A 16337-nucleotide genomic window follows, 5' to 3' on the forward strand; every position below is an offset into this window, starting at 1 on the left:
CACTACAAAAACCATTCCAGGTTCTTTTCAATTCTTGGAAAATAATAACAATAATTTTAGGAGAAAAAGAATCAAGGAGAGCTTGCTTCAATACTGTCAGTCTGTGGCATGGTTTTGTTTTACCGACATAGGATAATCTTTTGTGCCTAGAAACTGGAAAGGCTCTGTGATAAAAGCCAGATGTTATTGCACTGGGAGAGTAGGTTGAATGTTTCAATGCAGCAGTCTAGGGAATCAGGCGGATGCACGCAGCATATTTAACACGCCATAAGGTGCACTTCAGAAGTGAGTAGGTGAAGGAATCCAATGGGAAGGCTTTATGTTGTAAAATGAGTATAGGTACAGAGAATAGTCATGCATATGCAAGGTGGTGAACTCTGCTTTCACTGAACTCAGTAGCAGCTTTGGCAATAAAGTGGGGAAACAATGGGACCTTTCCAAAATCTGGAAAATGGAACTAGAGCTATATCCCCATATATCATTATTCTCATCTACTGTTTTTATGTCATCTGCTGACTCCAAACTCCCCATGGTCCCAGCTTTGACAGCCTGTGTAAAGGGAGCTGGCGGTGCAATGCATTGGGTGAGTCATTGAGCACAGATTGATTTCTGACCTGTATAAATCTCTTCAACTGTTTGTTTTTCAGAGCCTAATTTTATTGCGGCCTATGACATCGGTTTGTTCACCTACTTCTTCTTCCGTGAGAATGCAGTAGAACATGACTGTGGGAAAACAGTGTATTCTCGTGTGGCAAGGGTTTGCAAAAATGATATTGGAGGGAGATTTTTGCTGGAGGACACATGGACAACTTTCATGAAGGCCAGGCTGAACTGCTCCCGTGCTGGAGAAATCCCTTTCTATTATAATGAATTGCAAAGCACCTTCTACCTTCCTGAGCAAGATCTGATCTATGGTGTCTTCACTACTAATGTGTAAGTTGCACTGGTTTTACTGCCCTTCTTCTATCCCCAGCAGTCTGAGACTGACAATATCCTGATTTCTTGGACAGTCTGAGCAATCATTTTTGAATGGTCCTTTGGTTAACATGAAGGAATAGATAGGTCTGTGTTATCAATCATGGCAATATAGCCTTTAGGACAATGTTTTTAATTCATGGTTCGCAGATTTCTGGAGTCCATAAAGGTGACTGTGCAGTTCTAGGCTAACTTAGTTTGATATAAACCTGGGCTGTGACAGACTTCTGATTTGTTGTAGTGGCAATGCTAGTTGTGTAGTTCAGAGAGCTGGTCTAAAAACGACCCAACAGAAAAATGTCATTAATTTTCAGCCAGGTTAACTGCCTGGACAGTCTGCCACAACTGTGTGAACATTGGAGCTGGCCCATGAGATGCACAGGTACATATGTTTGGGAGAGAAGCAATGGAAGGAGGAGAATGAGACAGATGGGATCACAACAGCCTAGACTGAAATCAATATAAATTGTTGTTGAACAACACTTTGTAGAAGCAAGGTCAAGTAGGCTGCACAGCATTTGGCATTTCCAAGGGGGACTGTACCTCCACTAAAGACTGTTCCAGGTCCACAAATCAAAAGCAGCATTGGAACTCTGAGGGGAAGGCATGATTTCTGAAACTTCATAATCACCTCTTCTTGGCTTGATATTGAAAAAACTTGTAATTGGAATGATTTACTGTAGCTGTGAAAGCAGAAAGGAGAAGAGGAGTTAATTAAAAAATATATTAAAAAACTCATAATGTATATTTTTAAGTCAGGAAAACTCAAATAACTTTTTCTCTGAAGCCCAAGGCTAGGATGATAAGTTTCAAGCTATAACTAGTCTGCGTGGTATTGAGTTTCAATAATACATGTTCTCCAGGGGGGTGTTATCCTGATGTGTAAACTAGAGAATGCAAATCTGAGTTAGTTACTCCAGATGACAGACACTCAAAGTGCCTTTCTCATGCTGGGTAGCCAACTTCTTCATGGGTTTTGTGTGCAATGGAGTACTGTTCAATATGAATAAGGGACTGTTCCCAAGAAGCCCACAGCAAACCAAAGAAGTGAAGCCCCACTGAAGTACAGGGCTTCCTATTTTAAAGCGTCACTTGCTGGTGTGACAGGGCTTGAATTTCAGCCCTTGAAGTCACAAAGCATCAGCCCCGACTTCTTGAACTAAATCACTGTTGGGAGTTTCACTATGAGAGTCAACAGAGCCCAAATGTTATTCCTGCTCTGTAAATGCCAAGAAGTAGGTAAGTGTTTGGCCACCCTCATCTGTCTTCCGTGTTTTGTTTCTGCTCTACTATGGTCAACGTGCCAAAAGTGAGCCAGTGGAGAAGCAACTAGAAAAAATAAACATGACTGAGTGCTGCACCTTAACTGTGGACTTTGGGGAAAATCTGTCCTGGGATTGAAAGGAGCATGAGTCATTCTCTGAAAACATTTAAAAGATGTTAGCCAAACTTCCTGAACATTAACAGGAAACCTGGCTACTGCTTCGGGCATTTGAGATGACACTTTTTTTTTTTAATCAGAGAGGACTTCTATGCCCATAGTGATCTATCCATTTTTCCATTCATTCAGCCAAGAACAGAAGTTGTAAATGGCAAAATTATTAATAACTGTATTACATTTATCAAATTGGTATAGGTTTTGGAATACAAGGCAGGGAGACATAGGCTACCTCTGGTTGGAAGCGTTTTTGTCTGCTGTTCCTGTCTCCCAGGTTTAATGTGAGACATGATCAGTGTTACGCATCTCCTCTGGGTTACGCTTAAGTCACTCTTCGTACGTTACGGGTGTACATTCTCTCTTCTATCTTTGGAGGACAATATAATATGTAACGTTTGTGTAATTGAAGAAATGAGTTATTGATAATAGCTGAAGTTAGATCAAGTAGCGTTTTGGGTCTACAACATGATGTTCTTTTGAGAGTTCAAAGAGAAAATGTTCCAATTTGTCATCCGACTAGAGAAATAATGGTAATTATTCTTTTAACTTCCACTGGGACTTATATCATGCTGCATGAGCTCTGCATACCAAAGAGGGTTGATGTATGCTCCACTCTCAGTTTCTTTATAATAGAATACCGATGCACCACAAAACTATGATTTTTTTATTTAAAGGTATTTTTATTTTGGAAGGATCATGTTTAATGAATTTAGGGTCATCTTATAACAAAGGGGTATTAGTGGTTGTGGTAACACCCACATATAGATTTATTGCTTCATGTTCTGTTATACCCAGCTGAATCAGTGGGAAAGAGAGCTTTTTGGGGAAGCTGCTGATGAAATATTTAAGAAGTTTTTATTAATTTTTTTTTTCTGGGAGGTAATGCAGGCAATGTTAAAACCTCCTTGAATTTAACCCTTTCTCTAAACCACCTAGTTAATAGCAGGAAGTAGGAGGTGGGAATAAAGGAGGTTGCACTTCACATCAGGACAACCCAGGGGCCAGCCGCACAAGTTGATGTCACTGGCTCGAGACTGGGATCAAACTTTTCATGGGGAGGGATGGGAAATATGCCAGGCCACAGATGGAAAGGAAAACGGGCCACAGATTTGTCGAAAACCTCTTTCCTTTCTCCTCTCTAGCAAAGAGAAAGGGCTAAGCTATGGAGTCCTTAGCAGGTGCCCCAAAATATCCTTTCTTTTTTTTTAAAAAAGTGGTTTTGTTAGACTAGTGGGGTTTTATTCTTTTTTTTCCTTTTTCATTTTCTTTCTCATTCTCTTTTTTTTTTCCATGTGTGCCTCAAGGCATTTACTTGTCATCCATCATTAGCTTTGTCTTAAGAGCTGCCGTCTGTGAGCATACACTGCGTCAGCGGTGTTCAGACAGAAGTGGAAAAAGGTTCGCCTGGCGTTGCTTTGACATGTTCAAAGTGAGCTGCTCCATCACTCTGGGGATGGAAGGGGCAGGGGCAGGGGCAGGAGTGGAGAACGGGAAGGCAAAGTAAGAAATTCTTCCTGATGTTGTATTGCTCGGAAGAAATATGCTGTGAAAGAATCTGTTCTTCTGCTTCCCAGTCTGGGATTGTACAGCAAGGCGCTTTTTTTTGTGCAAGAGAGTATAATTGTTGGTTTAGTAAAAAAAAAATGTGTTCTTTTCAGAGCATTGAAATTGCTTTAATTAGCAGAAAGATACATACAGCAGGGCTTGGGTTATTTAAAAGGCACCGTGACGAGTCAGTCTCTTGTGCTAGCCCTATTTTTAGTCTTATTCTGGTATCTTTTTCTCTAAACATTGTTCTTTTCCTTTAAAAAAACAACAACAACAAAAAAAAAAACAAGAGGGGAGGGGAGAGCTGGGAGCAGATTTGAATTTCAGGTTACCACTTAGAAAACGTCCCTCTTTGGGCTGGCTTCCCTGAGGTGCCATCACCATTTGGGAAGCACCCTCCAACCCTCTTGAGGCAAAAGGAGCTGAGCCTGCTCAGGCCCGTGCAGAAAGGGGTCCTCTATGACTGAACTGGGACAGCGAAGGCCAACTGATCCGTGCGCGAGTCTGACTGGGCAACAGAGCATCCCTAAAACAAACTCTGCCTTCCAAAGAGCCTTTCTACAGTGGCATTTCCCTAGCCGTGCCTCCCCTGCCTGGTGCGTGCGTAGCGAACAGCCTGCCCGAGACAGATGCTATTCCCAGCTGGGAACACAAAGAAGTGAACTGTGATCATGGAAAACAGAGGCTTTCACATATTAGCAAGACCTTTTTGCATGCTGAGCTGCTGTAACAACCAGCCTGGTTTGCACTGTCACTTTCTCCCTTCCCCTGCATGCATGTGCATGCGTGTGTGTATTTTTTATATATATATATATAAATATTAGGGGATATAATTTATTGCTGAAGATTTCAGGAGCCTGTAGAAACAGAATTTCACCTTGAGAAATACCAAGAGATTAAAAATTAGGTTGTTTGTAATCAATAAAGATAGATGGGTTGTTAAAAAAAATAAAAATAAAACCAGACAGAAATAATCCATGCAAATTGAACTGTATTCACCTTTCTTGTCAGAACTGCTTCCATGGCCTTAAATCACAGACATTTTAAAACCACGCTTAAAATTCATTCTCGAAATTGTCATGCAAGCCATCTGCATTTTACAATTTATTTATTTATTTTTACTCCTCGTGAGATCGGTATCACTGTACACCTACCTAGCAATTTACATGTATTTTATTTGAGTAGAGTTTGATGTCTGTTATGATGAAAATGTCAATGTTCTAATGATTAAATTGATTTTTTTTCTCCCCTTTTCCAGAAACAGCATAGCTGCCTCAGCAGTGTGTGCCTTCAATCTGAGTGCCATTACTCAGGCATTTAATGGCCCTTTCCGTTACCAAGAAAACCCAAGATCAGCCTGGCTGCCAACGTTAAACCCCATCCCTAATTTCCAGGTACTACTGCTGCCCTTCAGTTTACTCCAGTCCCTTTTACCTTCTGTCACTCCACTTGGCTGATTTGTGTGGGGCTTATTTTTCCAGGTAGACTCACGGTGAAGATAAATTGTATTTCTCCGCATTTATGAGTAGTTTAGTCTGTGGAACTCCTTGCCACTTGTTATTGAGACCGTGGGATTCTTGGCAAAAATTGAATGTTTTTACAGATAATAAGAATGTTCAGAGTTTTTAAAACAATGAAGAACTTAAAATATCTGTGGCCCAGAGATGTTCTTCTAGGTTAAAATGTTGAAGGATTTTTTCCTCGGGATATACCACTCAAATCCTCCCACTGGAAAATCTTGCAAACCGCTATCTGAGGCAACCAGTACTTGCTTATGGTAGGAATTGTGTTAGGCTCTGACACAGCAGAGGAAATCCACTCTTCCTACTTTTATATCTCTGTTATGCTCACCACTGACACATGAACTCCGAGAATGTGATCCTCACAAAGGGACATGGAGATATGCTCCCACCAAAACTGAGAAGGATTGAAAGCTGAAGGTGGACAAAGTCAAACTAGAATGGGGACAACCTGTAGTTTGAAACAAGAGAGGTAATTAACCACTGGGACTGTGTAAGGATGTGATGAGTTTTCCGTCACTTCATAGGGCCCCTAAGGCTACCAGTGTTACAGTGTAAGGCAGATGTCTTTCCAAGACACGGTAGGTCAGCCAGAAGTTATGGACATGTTGCAGCAGTAACTGGTGGAAGAAGACACATGAGAATGGTCACAGTGGTTGCCTCTCACCTTAAAAATCTTTGTTTTAATGAATGAGCAGCTTTCCAGGATTATCAGTTAAGGGCCAATTTGAAAATTATAGAACAACTTCAGCCACTTTATTCCCAGATTCAGTCAGTGCAGTGCAGAGTTTGTGTGTGACAGCCCCAGCAAACCTGAGTCTCCTGAAGCATGAGCCCATTTTACAGCTCAGTCCCCTCCCAGCTGGGGAATCCTAGGGAGGGTGGACTTGTCTTCCTGTCCTCACTTCCCCATGGTGAATCCTTTCAGCCCAATTGTGTGAATCTGGCTCTCTTTTATTATGGCAAAGGTGCTGAGGCTGCCTGCAAATGCTGTCTGCCTTCAAGCTAGTGGTATCAGGGACCTTCCAAAAAGGACTCTGCAGTCACCTGAAATCACAGCAAGAGCAGATGGGAGGCAGGTGCATGCTGCAGGCAGGGAAGTGCTTGGGTTCTTGCTGAGGAACCTGATTTTTCCCCCTGCATTCTCGCATGGCACCAAAGGGAGGGCTTCTGCCTGTACAAGGTGGGACAGGTTTGGACTCTTGATCACCCCCTCAGCTTGATGCACTGAAAACCAAGAAACAAAGCTTTGCTGAAGGCCCAGCCATGCCAAACACGGCCAGGCGCTTTTTTTTTTTTTTTTTTTTTGTTGAGGGGAATATTAAGGTTAACTGAGAATCAAGGGCTTTCTGTCCCTTGCTGGGCTAACCCAGGAGTATCAGATAAAATGTGGAGTGCAAAGATTGCAGCAGCAAGATGAAAGAAAAGGGTCAGAGGAAAATAAGGAAAGGAAAAGGAGGTATGTGGCAGACAATAGGAAGATTGCAAGAAGAGATTAAGATGTTTTTCAAGTACAGGAGGAACAAGAGGTCACTGAAGGGCCTTCAGGAGATGACAAGGGTAATTTAGTGACAGAAGAGGCAGATATTGCAAAAAAATTAAATTAATTTTTTTTTTTTTGCCTCAGTGTTCACAAAGAAAGATGAGGGAAGCATGCCAGAATATTTTTTTCTTGCAGAGAGGAAGGAGAAATACTGAAGGATATAGAGGATCAGGGCAGTGCAGATCATCAGGAAATTAGAACAAAACAAAATAAAACCAAACCAGAGGGATGCTGTGTCAGCACACAGGCTGCCAATAGACCGAAAGGATTATCTGTGACTTGATGAGAACAGAAAACAAAACCAATAATGACATTCCTGCCACTGGGACTCCTCCTTCAGTGATGCTCTAGAAAGGAAAGTGAGTGGAGAGAAAAGCATCCAAAACAGTGTGTAAGCCAGAAGGAGTACAGGAGACAGCAGAAAGGAGAGATCTAAAAACTCTTTAGAATGTGAGATGAGTCATGAACAAAAAACAACCATCACAATAGGAAAAAAACCCCAACATTAAAACCCACCTGAGGACACATCAAAAACCCACTGATGTTTCCTTAGTCTGGCTACTCAGGAAGATGCTTAAGTTGATAAAAAAGTGTCCATGTTCATAGGTGGTGGGAATGAGTATCGCCCCGTTCACCTAGTTCACACGAGCTCCAAATGTTGTAGGGCTGAGTACATCATCCGTTAGGATCTGTATTTATTTTAGCCCATCGAAAGAGAAGCTCTCCATGGTACACCTTGGAAAGGCAGCCACATGCAAAGAGTTGCTTTGATGCATATCGAGAGTATGCACATGGGAAATTTGTACACTGTAGCTGAAGTGCTGTAAATCCACATCCTAATTCACAATATACTAACTGCTCTTCCAAGGAAAGCCCAAACACCCGGACCCAAAATGAAGGAAAAGAAATTTGTGGGTTTTTTTTTTTCTACTGAAATTACTCAGGTGTGAGCTTCACTTAGTGAGAAACAAAGTTATCCGTGGACTGAGTATGGGAGTTGTCAGGATTTCTAGTTGTACCACTGGCTCCCATGGCCTTGGGCAGGATAAATAACCAGTCACCCAGCTGTCTTTTGGAATAATAAATCTGCCCATCATGCATGGCACTGTGGGGAAGAGTGAAGATCCAGCCCTGGCTACAGACATGGACCACAGAACTGCATGGAGGGTTTAATCTTGCATTGGCTTTTGAAAGTGCTGAATTGTAGAGATTAGTGCGAGATAGAAACTCAGGCCTTAAAATGCTCCATCCACCTGGTAGGACTTACACTGGTGTTTAAAGGATGCAAGATGAGTTCTCTTCTTTCCCCCTGTTCTGGATGGACAAGGCCATTGAGTCCTATTTCAGTGCACCCTTTGGTGCTGGAGGATGGATGGACACAGGTTTGCTGTGAGGATAGAAGAGCTACATGTGGGGAGGGGGGAGCTAGTGGCTAACCTGCCTTGCTTCAGATGAAGCCAGAAGGGTCTGTTCAGAATGGAGCACATCAGAGAAAAGCACTGTGGTGAGTTGGGTTCTGTGATGCAAAATCAACGCCTTTTTCAGGTTTTTAACCTCCAGTTTTTGTCCATTGTACAGTCTGAGATGCCAAGTAGAGTCTGAAGATTATTTGGAATGCTTCAAGGATTCATCACCACAAAAACTTACTCTCCACTGCTAGCTTTAACTCTTTCTGCAGCTAGTTTTAATTCTTGATTTTCCTCCTCGGTTTGTTAATGCCTTTTGCCCTTCTGGTGTGCTGGCTCCTGGGTATCACAGGGGAATGAAATACCACATCACTGGTCAGTAGACCAGTTGGGAGAAACGTTTTTAAAGAGTGGGCTACAGGCCAAAGCTAGACTAAGGCCCTATGATCAGGAAATCAACAGGACATGGGTTTCAAAAGAAGAATTTCAGAGTTTGGTCTTGGGCTGCTGGAGAGGGAAGAAAACGCAGGTACTGAAGTTCAATCTTCCGTGTTTAGTGTGGGACGCTGAGTGACGACAGCCCTAATGAGAACCTGACGGAGAGAGTCCTGCAGGATGCGCAGCGCTTGTTCCTGATGAATGATGTCGTGCAGCCGGTGACTGTAGATCCATATGTGACTCAGGACAGCATTCGATTTTCCAAACTGGTGGTTGATATTGTTCAGGGGAAGGACACTCTCTACCACGTGATGTATATTGGGACAGGTAAGAGCAGCAGGGCTTAAGAAAGTTCCTTCCGCTGGCTCGTAGACCTAGCAGCCCTGGGATCCCAGTCATGACATCATTACATAGTTTTCATTCCATATCATTTTGGCATAAAACTGCATGGAAGTTAGTTTGCCTGAATAAATTAAAAGCAGGATGGAGGACTTGAGGCGGAGTCCCAGGTGAACAGACCGTAAATCTACATTGTGTTTAAAAACAACAGTAACATTTTTCTCCCTTTTATAAAAACATGTTTCAACTAATCAGACTAATACATAGCAGTGGGGAGGAGCAGAGGTCACTGACATGCTCTGTGGTTTTGTGCACATAGTGCACATAAGTTGCCTTTCTGTGCAACGACATACTCATCTTTAAATAAGCAATAATAATATTTAACCTCCAGGCTTGCCCAAGGTTTTAATTATTTCTTTCTTTGCACTTCCGTGTACCTACCGGTGTATGACTCCCAGGGCTTTCGGGAATGGGCATGCACCGAAATGTAATGCAGATGGGGAAGCTGAGGCAAGTGCTTTTTTGTGGTAGCATAGCAGCCAGTGGTAGAATTAAGTATATGATTTAGTCTCTTGATTTTTACTGCCATCCTCTAATTATCCGGACACGTTGCTTCTTCTGAAAAGCGCAGATATCTTGGATAAATGAAAGATGCTGAAGAAGGACAAAGTGTTATAAATGGTTGTCTTAGCTCATATCCATACTAATGATAGAGGTTAAATTAAATAGTTTGATTAATCAGAGCATATGGCCAGCCTCATGGGTATAATGTTGTTATCCTCTATTGCAGAAGCTTTGACTTTAGAATAAGATGGATTGCCTCCATAAGTGTTAGTTTAATCTCACATCTGAATGCAGAGTCATTGCCTCATTCTCATGTTACCACCTTCTAGGACTGTGTCATAATTTATCCAACTTTTACCACCACTTACTTCAAAAGTGATCATCTTGGATGTGTTCTGGTAACATTCCCACTGTGGGAGCCTCCATGGGCATTGATTATGATGGGATTGTACTTAAATGGAAATACAGCATGGTTCTGCCATTTTGATGTCTTGATATTTGAAGTCAGCTGCAAAGCCTGAGAGAAAGCTGGGATACTTTCTGCCTCATATCATTTGTGTGGAAAGGTCTGCTGCCGTAACTTTACCTCCTTATTCGTGTTTGCTTTCTGGCCCTGGTGAGTGGTGATTGAAGAGTAAGTTCTGCTGGACCTGAAATGTTTAAACCAGTCAAACGCTTCAGTAGACAGAGCCCTACCCAGAGGCAGCCCTGGACACAAACCCAGTGTCGAGACAAACTGAGCCCAAACTTGGGCCTCAGTCTTGTTCTACACTTAAGGCCCTCCTAAGTGAGAGAGAAGCTTCGCATGACAGCCAACCCCGCCACTGTAAATTGCTGAGCTTTGGCACCGATACAGAAGTTATCGGGATAGAAAGCTTAAGCTTCAGGAACAATCAGGGCTGACAGACCTCTTTGGGGTTTTAATGAAAAATGGTGTGGTTGCCCCCTTTTTCCTAGCATAAATCTCCCACAGTTTGTCAGATCTTTAAATTGTTTACGTAAGAGCACTGTGAACACAAACATATATGTGTCTGTGTATGCACTGCTCGTGCCATAACATCCCCTTGTCAAGCTGGCGGCACGGCTTCTTCCAGGAAGAGGATCAATTAGATCCGTGACCCATGCAGTCATTACAGAGGCCTCTGAGATTTCCAGCAGGGCTGCTGCATCTGTTGTCATTTGTCATGGCATCAAATCACACCGATCTGCTCCATAAACCAGAAGAAATATAGACTCGAGGCACCAGAAATGATCCCTGCTATCTCGGGTCACCTTGCTGTATAACTCACTGGTAACGGGACCAGAGTCTTTTCTGCCTCAGTGCTCCAACTGGGAAATATTTCCAGGTACTCACTCTCCAGATGGTTCGCATCCTTCTGGTTTCCCATTAAAATGTATTCACAGACAGTTTCTATAATGTCTGAGAACTTATGAGGATTGTAACCATGTAGCTGGAGCTCTCTCTACCATGGGCAGCAGGTGACCCAGAACTAGGTTTAAAGCAGCTGTGTAAAGATGACATTAATATTTCACTCTTTAGGCAGGTATGAAATGAAGTCAATGCCTCCAAGATTTACTTGTGCCTTGTTTCTTGTTCCATTAGAGTATGGCACCATCTTGAAGGCCCTTTCTACCACTAACAGGAGCCTGAGGAGTTGTTATTTAGAGGAAATGCAGATCCTCCCTGACGGACAACGGGAAGCGATCAAGAGTCTCCAAATCCTGCACAGCGACAGGTCGCTCTTTGTGGGCTTAAATAATGGAGTGCTAAAAATTCCTCTGGAGAGATGCTCCATGTACAGAACAGAAGGGTAAGCAAATTTACAGCTCTGATATATTCCACTTCAGCCTAAAAAGAAACGCACCAGGGAAACATATTCCAGTCTGATTTGGTTTAGAAAGCTTTTTTTCATCACTGCAAGACAAAAGACAGTGTTGGAAGTGCATCTTCTGATAGATACATTCATGACAGGAGCAAAGAGAAAGAGCAATATTTTTTTTGGTAAATACTAATTAATCCTCATCAGAAATTAATTGTGTGTTTACCACAGAAGGACTTGCAATATTTACTTCTTTTTTTTTTTTTTTACCTTGACATTTCAGTGTTGCTTTTATTAACTCCATGTGTTTTGCTGGTGGTTCTTATTGGCAGTATGGCTGCAGGTTTCTGAATTTGGGTTGCAGCCAGCCTGTCCTGGCTTATCCGAGTGATCACCTCTCAAACATCTGATGAGGCAGGGCTGGGCTGCGTGGCAACTTGTTATTGCTTTTGGAACCCAATAGCTCATCTCAACTATGTGTGACACCTCTCACACCTGGATAGATTCTGTGCCTTGATTGTACCTTTTAAAGGGAGTAGGAAAAAAGACTTTTTTTTAATTGTCAGCCCTGGCTCCAGAGCAGTTTTCCACCCAGAATTGAGTGTAGAAGGATTTTGCATCCAAATGGCATCCCCTCATTTAGAGACATCTGCCCAAATAATCTCCGTGAGTGTGTAGTGGGGTCTGCTGCGGGATATTGCTTGTTTACGTCTCTTAAAAACATTCTTCCTTCTCCTCTCTTGCTTTTGCCTTGCTTTCCTTGATGAGAGTTTTGTCTGAAACTAGTGTCCTCTGTGCTAGACAAGAGGAAGGAATTTGTTAGCAACATCTAAACGGATTCCCTCTTTCGTGGCCTACTGCAAGATGTCCCTCTTCTCTTGCCAAAAAAACCCACCCTATATAGAAAATGTCACCATCGTTTTATTTTCAACAAGTAGAGTTTATCTATCAGCTTGTACTAAATTCATGTCTGTCTAAATATAAAAATGTCAGCTCTTTCTATTTTCGCTGAACCTCTTAATTATCCCTTTCAGAAAATATAACTTGGTCATTACTGTAAGTTTGACACAGAAGTGTTTAATGTGTGAAGGTTTAGTTGCTTATACAGACAGGATGACACAGAAGTGTTTAGTAAGAGAAAGAGAACCACAGCTGGAAAATGCCATCCTGTCCTCAGCCCTTAAAAGCAGAGATTTTAAAAGGCAGAACATAACAGCTGTCCTCTTCAGGCTGTCCTGGAGAGTTTCAGTGTGAGAATATTTATGTGTGTATACATATATATGATCCAGTTTCAAGACAAACGAGTTCTTCCTTTTCTTTCTTTTCCTAATCTTGAGTTCAGCTTTCTGGTAATTTATAGATCATGTCCCAGTTTCAGCCTGCATAAGTACTTTGTATGCCACTTCCATTAAAACTCAAATGGTGAAGGTTTGCTCAACAGCCTAAAAAAGGGACAAGCAGGGAGAAAGCAGCAGTGGCTGGAGGGCAGAGGGGTGGGGGTACCTCACAGGAGCACCATCTCTTTAGGACCTGAGGGCTTCAGGGTAGTTCGCTGCTATTATAAACTTATCCCAGCGAAACACAAACCTGATTCCGAAGCGGTTCCCTCACACACTGGTGGCCACAAGCAGCCTCAGTTTTATGCATTGTATGGCACCGAGTCCTGGCTGAAATTACTGGGAAGTTTGTGTACCAACAGTGTTTTTTTCTAAAACAAACTTTCTGTGGAGGCATTTTGCAGTGAAATAAGGAATCAATCCAGCTCTTTGGGGGATGGAGACTCAAACTCTGCCTTTGTTGACTAGTTTCATGATACTTTGGGGCAATTTAAGGTAGCCGCTAAGCTATACCAAAGTATACAAGATAGGGTCTCCTGACAGCTCGGAGGGCATATATATTTGGTGATATGGGAGGTCAGAATTTGTTGAATTCAGGTGCTGGCCAGGTAGTGTACTTGTGTGCATTGCAATGGATCCTTTGCCCCATGGCTCAGTCTTGCAGAGGGACTGTGTATTTGAAAAAAGGAGGCAAAAAAGAAGAAAAATTAGGAAAGCCAAGGAAGGCCATTATTTATTTATTTGTCTAAAAGAATGTTTTTTATATTATTATTACTTTTTTTGCTAAGCTTTTTTTTGGTAGGAAATTATTCAACTGCAAATTTTTCGGCTGCAAATGTCGGAACCCTTTTTCCCCTTAGCATCCTGGCTATGTAGGTGATAAGTCAACTTGGCCTCCTTTGTATTTCTTTCAATACCAAACTGTATCGAGAAGGATGTTTTAATTTCCTCCAGTGCATTCCACCTGGCACTTCTCCTGGGCTGTGATTTATTGCTTATTGTTGTGTCTATGTTTAATACATGCCAATATACAGCCACCATGGGAAGAAGGGCTCCCGCCCCTAAAACACCCTCCCCTGCTTACTTTTCTGTGGTGCTGTGACTCCTTGACCGGCCTCCCCAAAAAGCTCTGGTTTCAGCAGTTTTTCTAATCTAATCGTTTTGATGGGGGCTCAGGAAGCTTGGAGGTGATGGAGAATTTGTGCCTCCCAGGCAGGAATACCACAACACTGTTTGTTTTCTTTGGCTCTGCCTCATGTTATCAGGAAACTTTGCAGCCTTTTACACCCTGGGGGCTGATGTGGGTTGGTGATTGCTGATGTGGAGCTCTTGCCTTTACCCAGCCTTCTCCCTTCTCCCTGGAACAGGAGATCTTGTATCAAGAGAAAATTGATCCAGCATTGATCCTCTCCAGCCATCCTTGCCACTGTGCTGCTTTAAAACCTTGGGGCTTGGTACCGAGGCTCAGAAATGAGGCAGAGGAAAAAGCAGCAGTGAAGGGAAGAGATGGAAAGGGAAAAGGATTTCTGCCATCTCCTTTACTGTTTTTTTATTGACACGGCACCAATTTAATGTCTTAAATGGTGGCCAGCAACTCAGCCCCATGTCTTGATGGTGTTCGTTGACCCAATATATTTCTGGGTGTCTGAGCAGTGTTTTGTGTGTGCCCACTGACCTGTCTCAATCTGTCTTTTCAGACCAGCCAGTCTTAGCAACAGGGCAACGGGAAGACATCTGTAATGTCAGCTGCCCAAATTTACAGGCTGGACTTGGCTGCAAGGACCTTGCCTTGTGCGTGTGTTTTCCTGTTGTGCTTCAGTGCTGCCATTCCCTGCTCTCTCTGGAAAGTGTTAGGAAGATGTCCAAGGCGAGCAAAACCTACAAGCCCTTTGAACATGCAGTGTGTTTTGAAGGCTGCTTTGCTGGGTGGTAGCTTGGCTGTGCTTGCCGCTGGATTTTGCATGGCTTTGAAATCTTTGTAACCTCCCCGCAATTTTCAAATGAGCTTGGATTTTTACCTCAAGTTGCCCCCAAGCTTTGGGGAGGGATGTTTGGAGAGCCAGCACTGCAGCTTTATCGCTGACACTACCATATCTCTAGAATGTGTCTGAACAAAATCCTGAATCTGAATTTGAGAGAGGTGAGGACTTCAGATCTGGACCATTATTTTCAGGTGGGGCCTATCTGTCGGGGTAGTTTAGTAATTTTTTCAAAGGGTGGGGTGAGATTATTCATTTTAGGAATTGCCATCAAACAGGTAGGAAAATGAAGCTGGTTGTTGCAGGGAACACTTTGTACTGCCCCTTGGCAGCATCAGGGCAATGGGCCTCTGAGCAGACAGAAACCCTGAGGCAGGCCTTGGAGTGATTTTGTGGCTATTTTTTGATTACACATTCAAATGAGGAAAAGAAAATGTACTTGGGAATGAGACCAGAGGGTCTCCTGAATGCCCACCTTTTCTGCTCTCCCTGTCCTGAGCAGTTTATTTTAATGCACTTTATGTTGATAATCATTCTTTCCTCTTCCTCCCTCCCAATTTTCCCCATAAAATTTGCAGTTTGCATGATGCAGTTTGCAATTTTGGGATGTACAGTGTGGTTCTGAGAGTAGTTTGGCTTGCTCGTCCTCTCCCTGTCGTGCTGTGTTCACATGTGGGATCCCATCAGGTTGTGTGAGTGCCACCTCAGGTCAGCTTCATGCCAGTGGAGATACTCCTGCTTCCGAGGCTACAGGGAGAGCCAGATGCTCTTGTGTGCAACTGTGACACGCTCTCATTTGAACTCTGCCTGCTTTTCTGACCTGGTTGCAGGGGGTTTGCTGTTGAGCGACACTGAACTTTTGCCCTCCTACTTGGCCTAAATTCTGCTGTACATCCCCTTCGGCCACGGTGCTTAATGCAAAGCTAGCAGAAATGACTCAGCTGACAAGTACTCTTATTTGCTGACTTGAGATCTGTTTGAGAAACACAATTCACCTCTAAATAGCTCTGGGCCAGTGATCAGACAACTAAGTACATATAGGTGAGTAAGTCCTGAAATGGCTCCAGGGAGTTCTCCGAAAAAAAGGATCAGCAGCTGCAGTAAAGAAGCAGGGAGTTTTTTGCCCTCTTTCTCTCTTTTGTGCTTGCCTTCCAATGTGGAAAACTGGAGCTCCAAGCACGGTCCCTGTGCTACTTCCACACCACACTTTGAAGGGGGTTGAGATATCGCACAGAGGATTGCTTTGGTGGTTATTGTTATTTTCTTCTCTTTTTTTTACTGCTTATGAAAAAAAGAAATGAAGCACTTGAATTTAGGATTGCCAAACCAGAATTACAGGATTACCAGATTTCAGGACTGAAACTGTTGGGAAACTTAGTTGGAGGAATAATACAGTGTGGGAAGAGATCTAAAAATTTCACTGTTTCAGG

The 16337-nt window shown here is 42.8% G+C and overlaps 1 protein-coding gene across 1 annotated transcript in view; it reads left to right on the forward strand.

Moving 5' to 3' along the window:
• The window catches only part of SEMA5B (sema domain, seven thrombospondin repeats (type 1 and type 1-like), transmembrane domain (TM) and short cytoplasmic domain, (semaphorin) 5B), a 136090-nt gene that overhangs the window by 70597 nt on the left and 49156 nt on the right, over positions 1–16337 (forward strand). The window contains exons 7-10 of the mRNA XM_009887274.1: positions 648–933; positions 5220–5355; positions 8988–9195; positions 11375–11582. Coding sequence (XP_009885576.1) covers positions 648–933; positions 5220–5355; positions 8988–9195; positions 11375–11582 — 838 coding nt within the window. The remainder of the gene's footprint in view (positions 1–647; positions 934–5219; positions 5356–8987; positions 9196–11374; positions 11583–16337) is intronic.

This window comes from Charadrius vociferus, unplaced genomic scaffold, assembly GCF_000708025.1.
Source record: "Charadrius vociferus isolate BGI_N301 unplaced genomic scaffold, ASM70802v2 scaffold385, whole genome shotgun sequence".
Lineage (NCBI taxonomy): Eukaryota > Metazoa > Chordata > Aves > Charadriiformes > Charadriidae > Charadrius > Charadrius vociferus.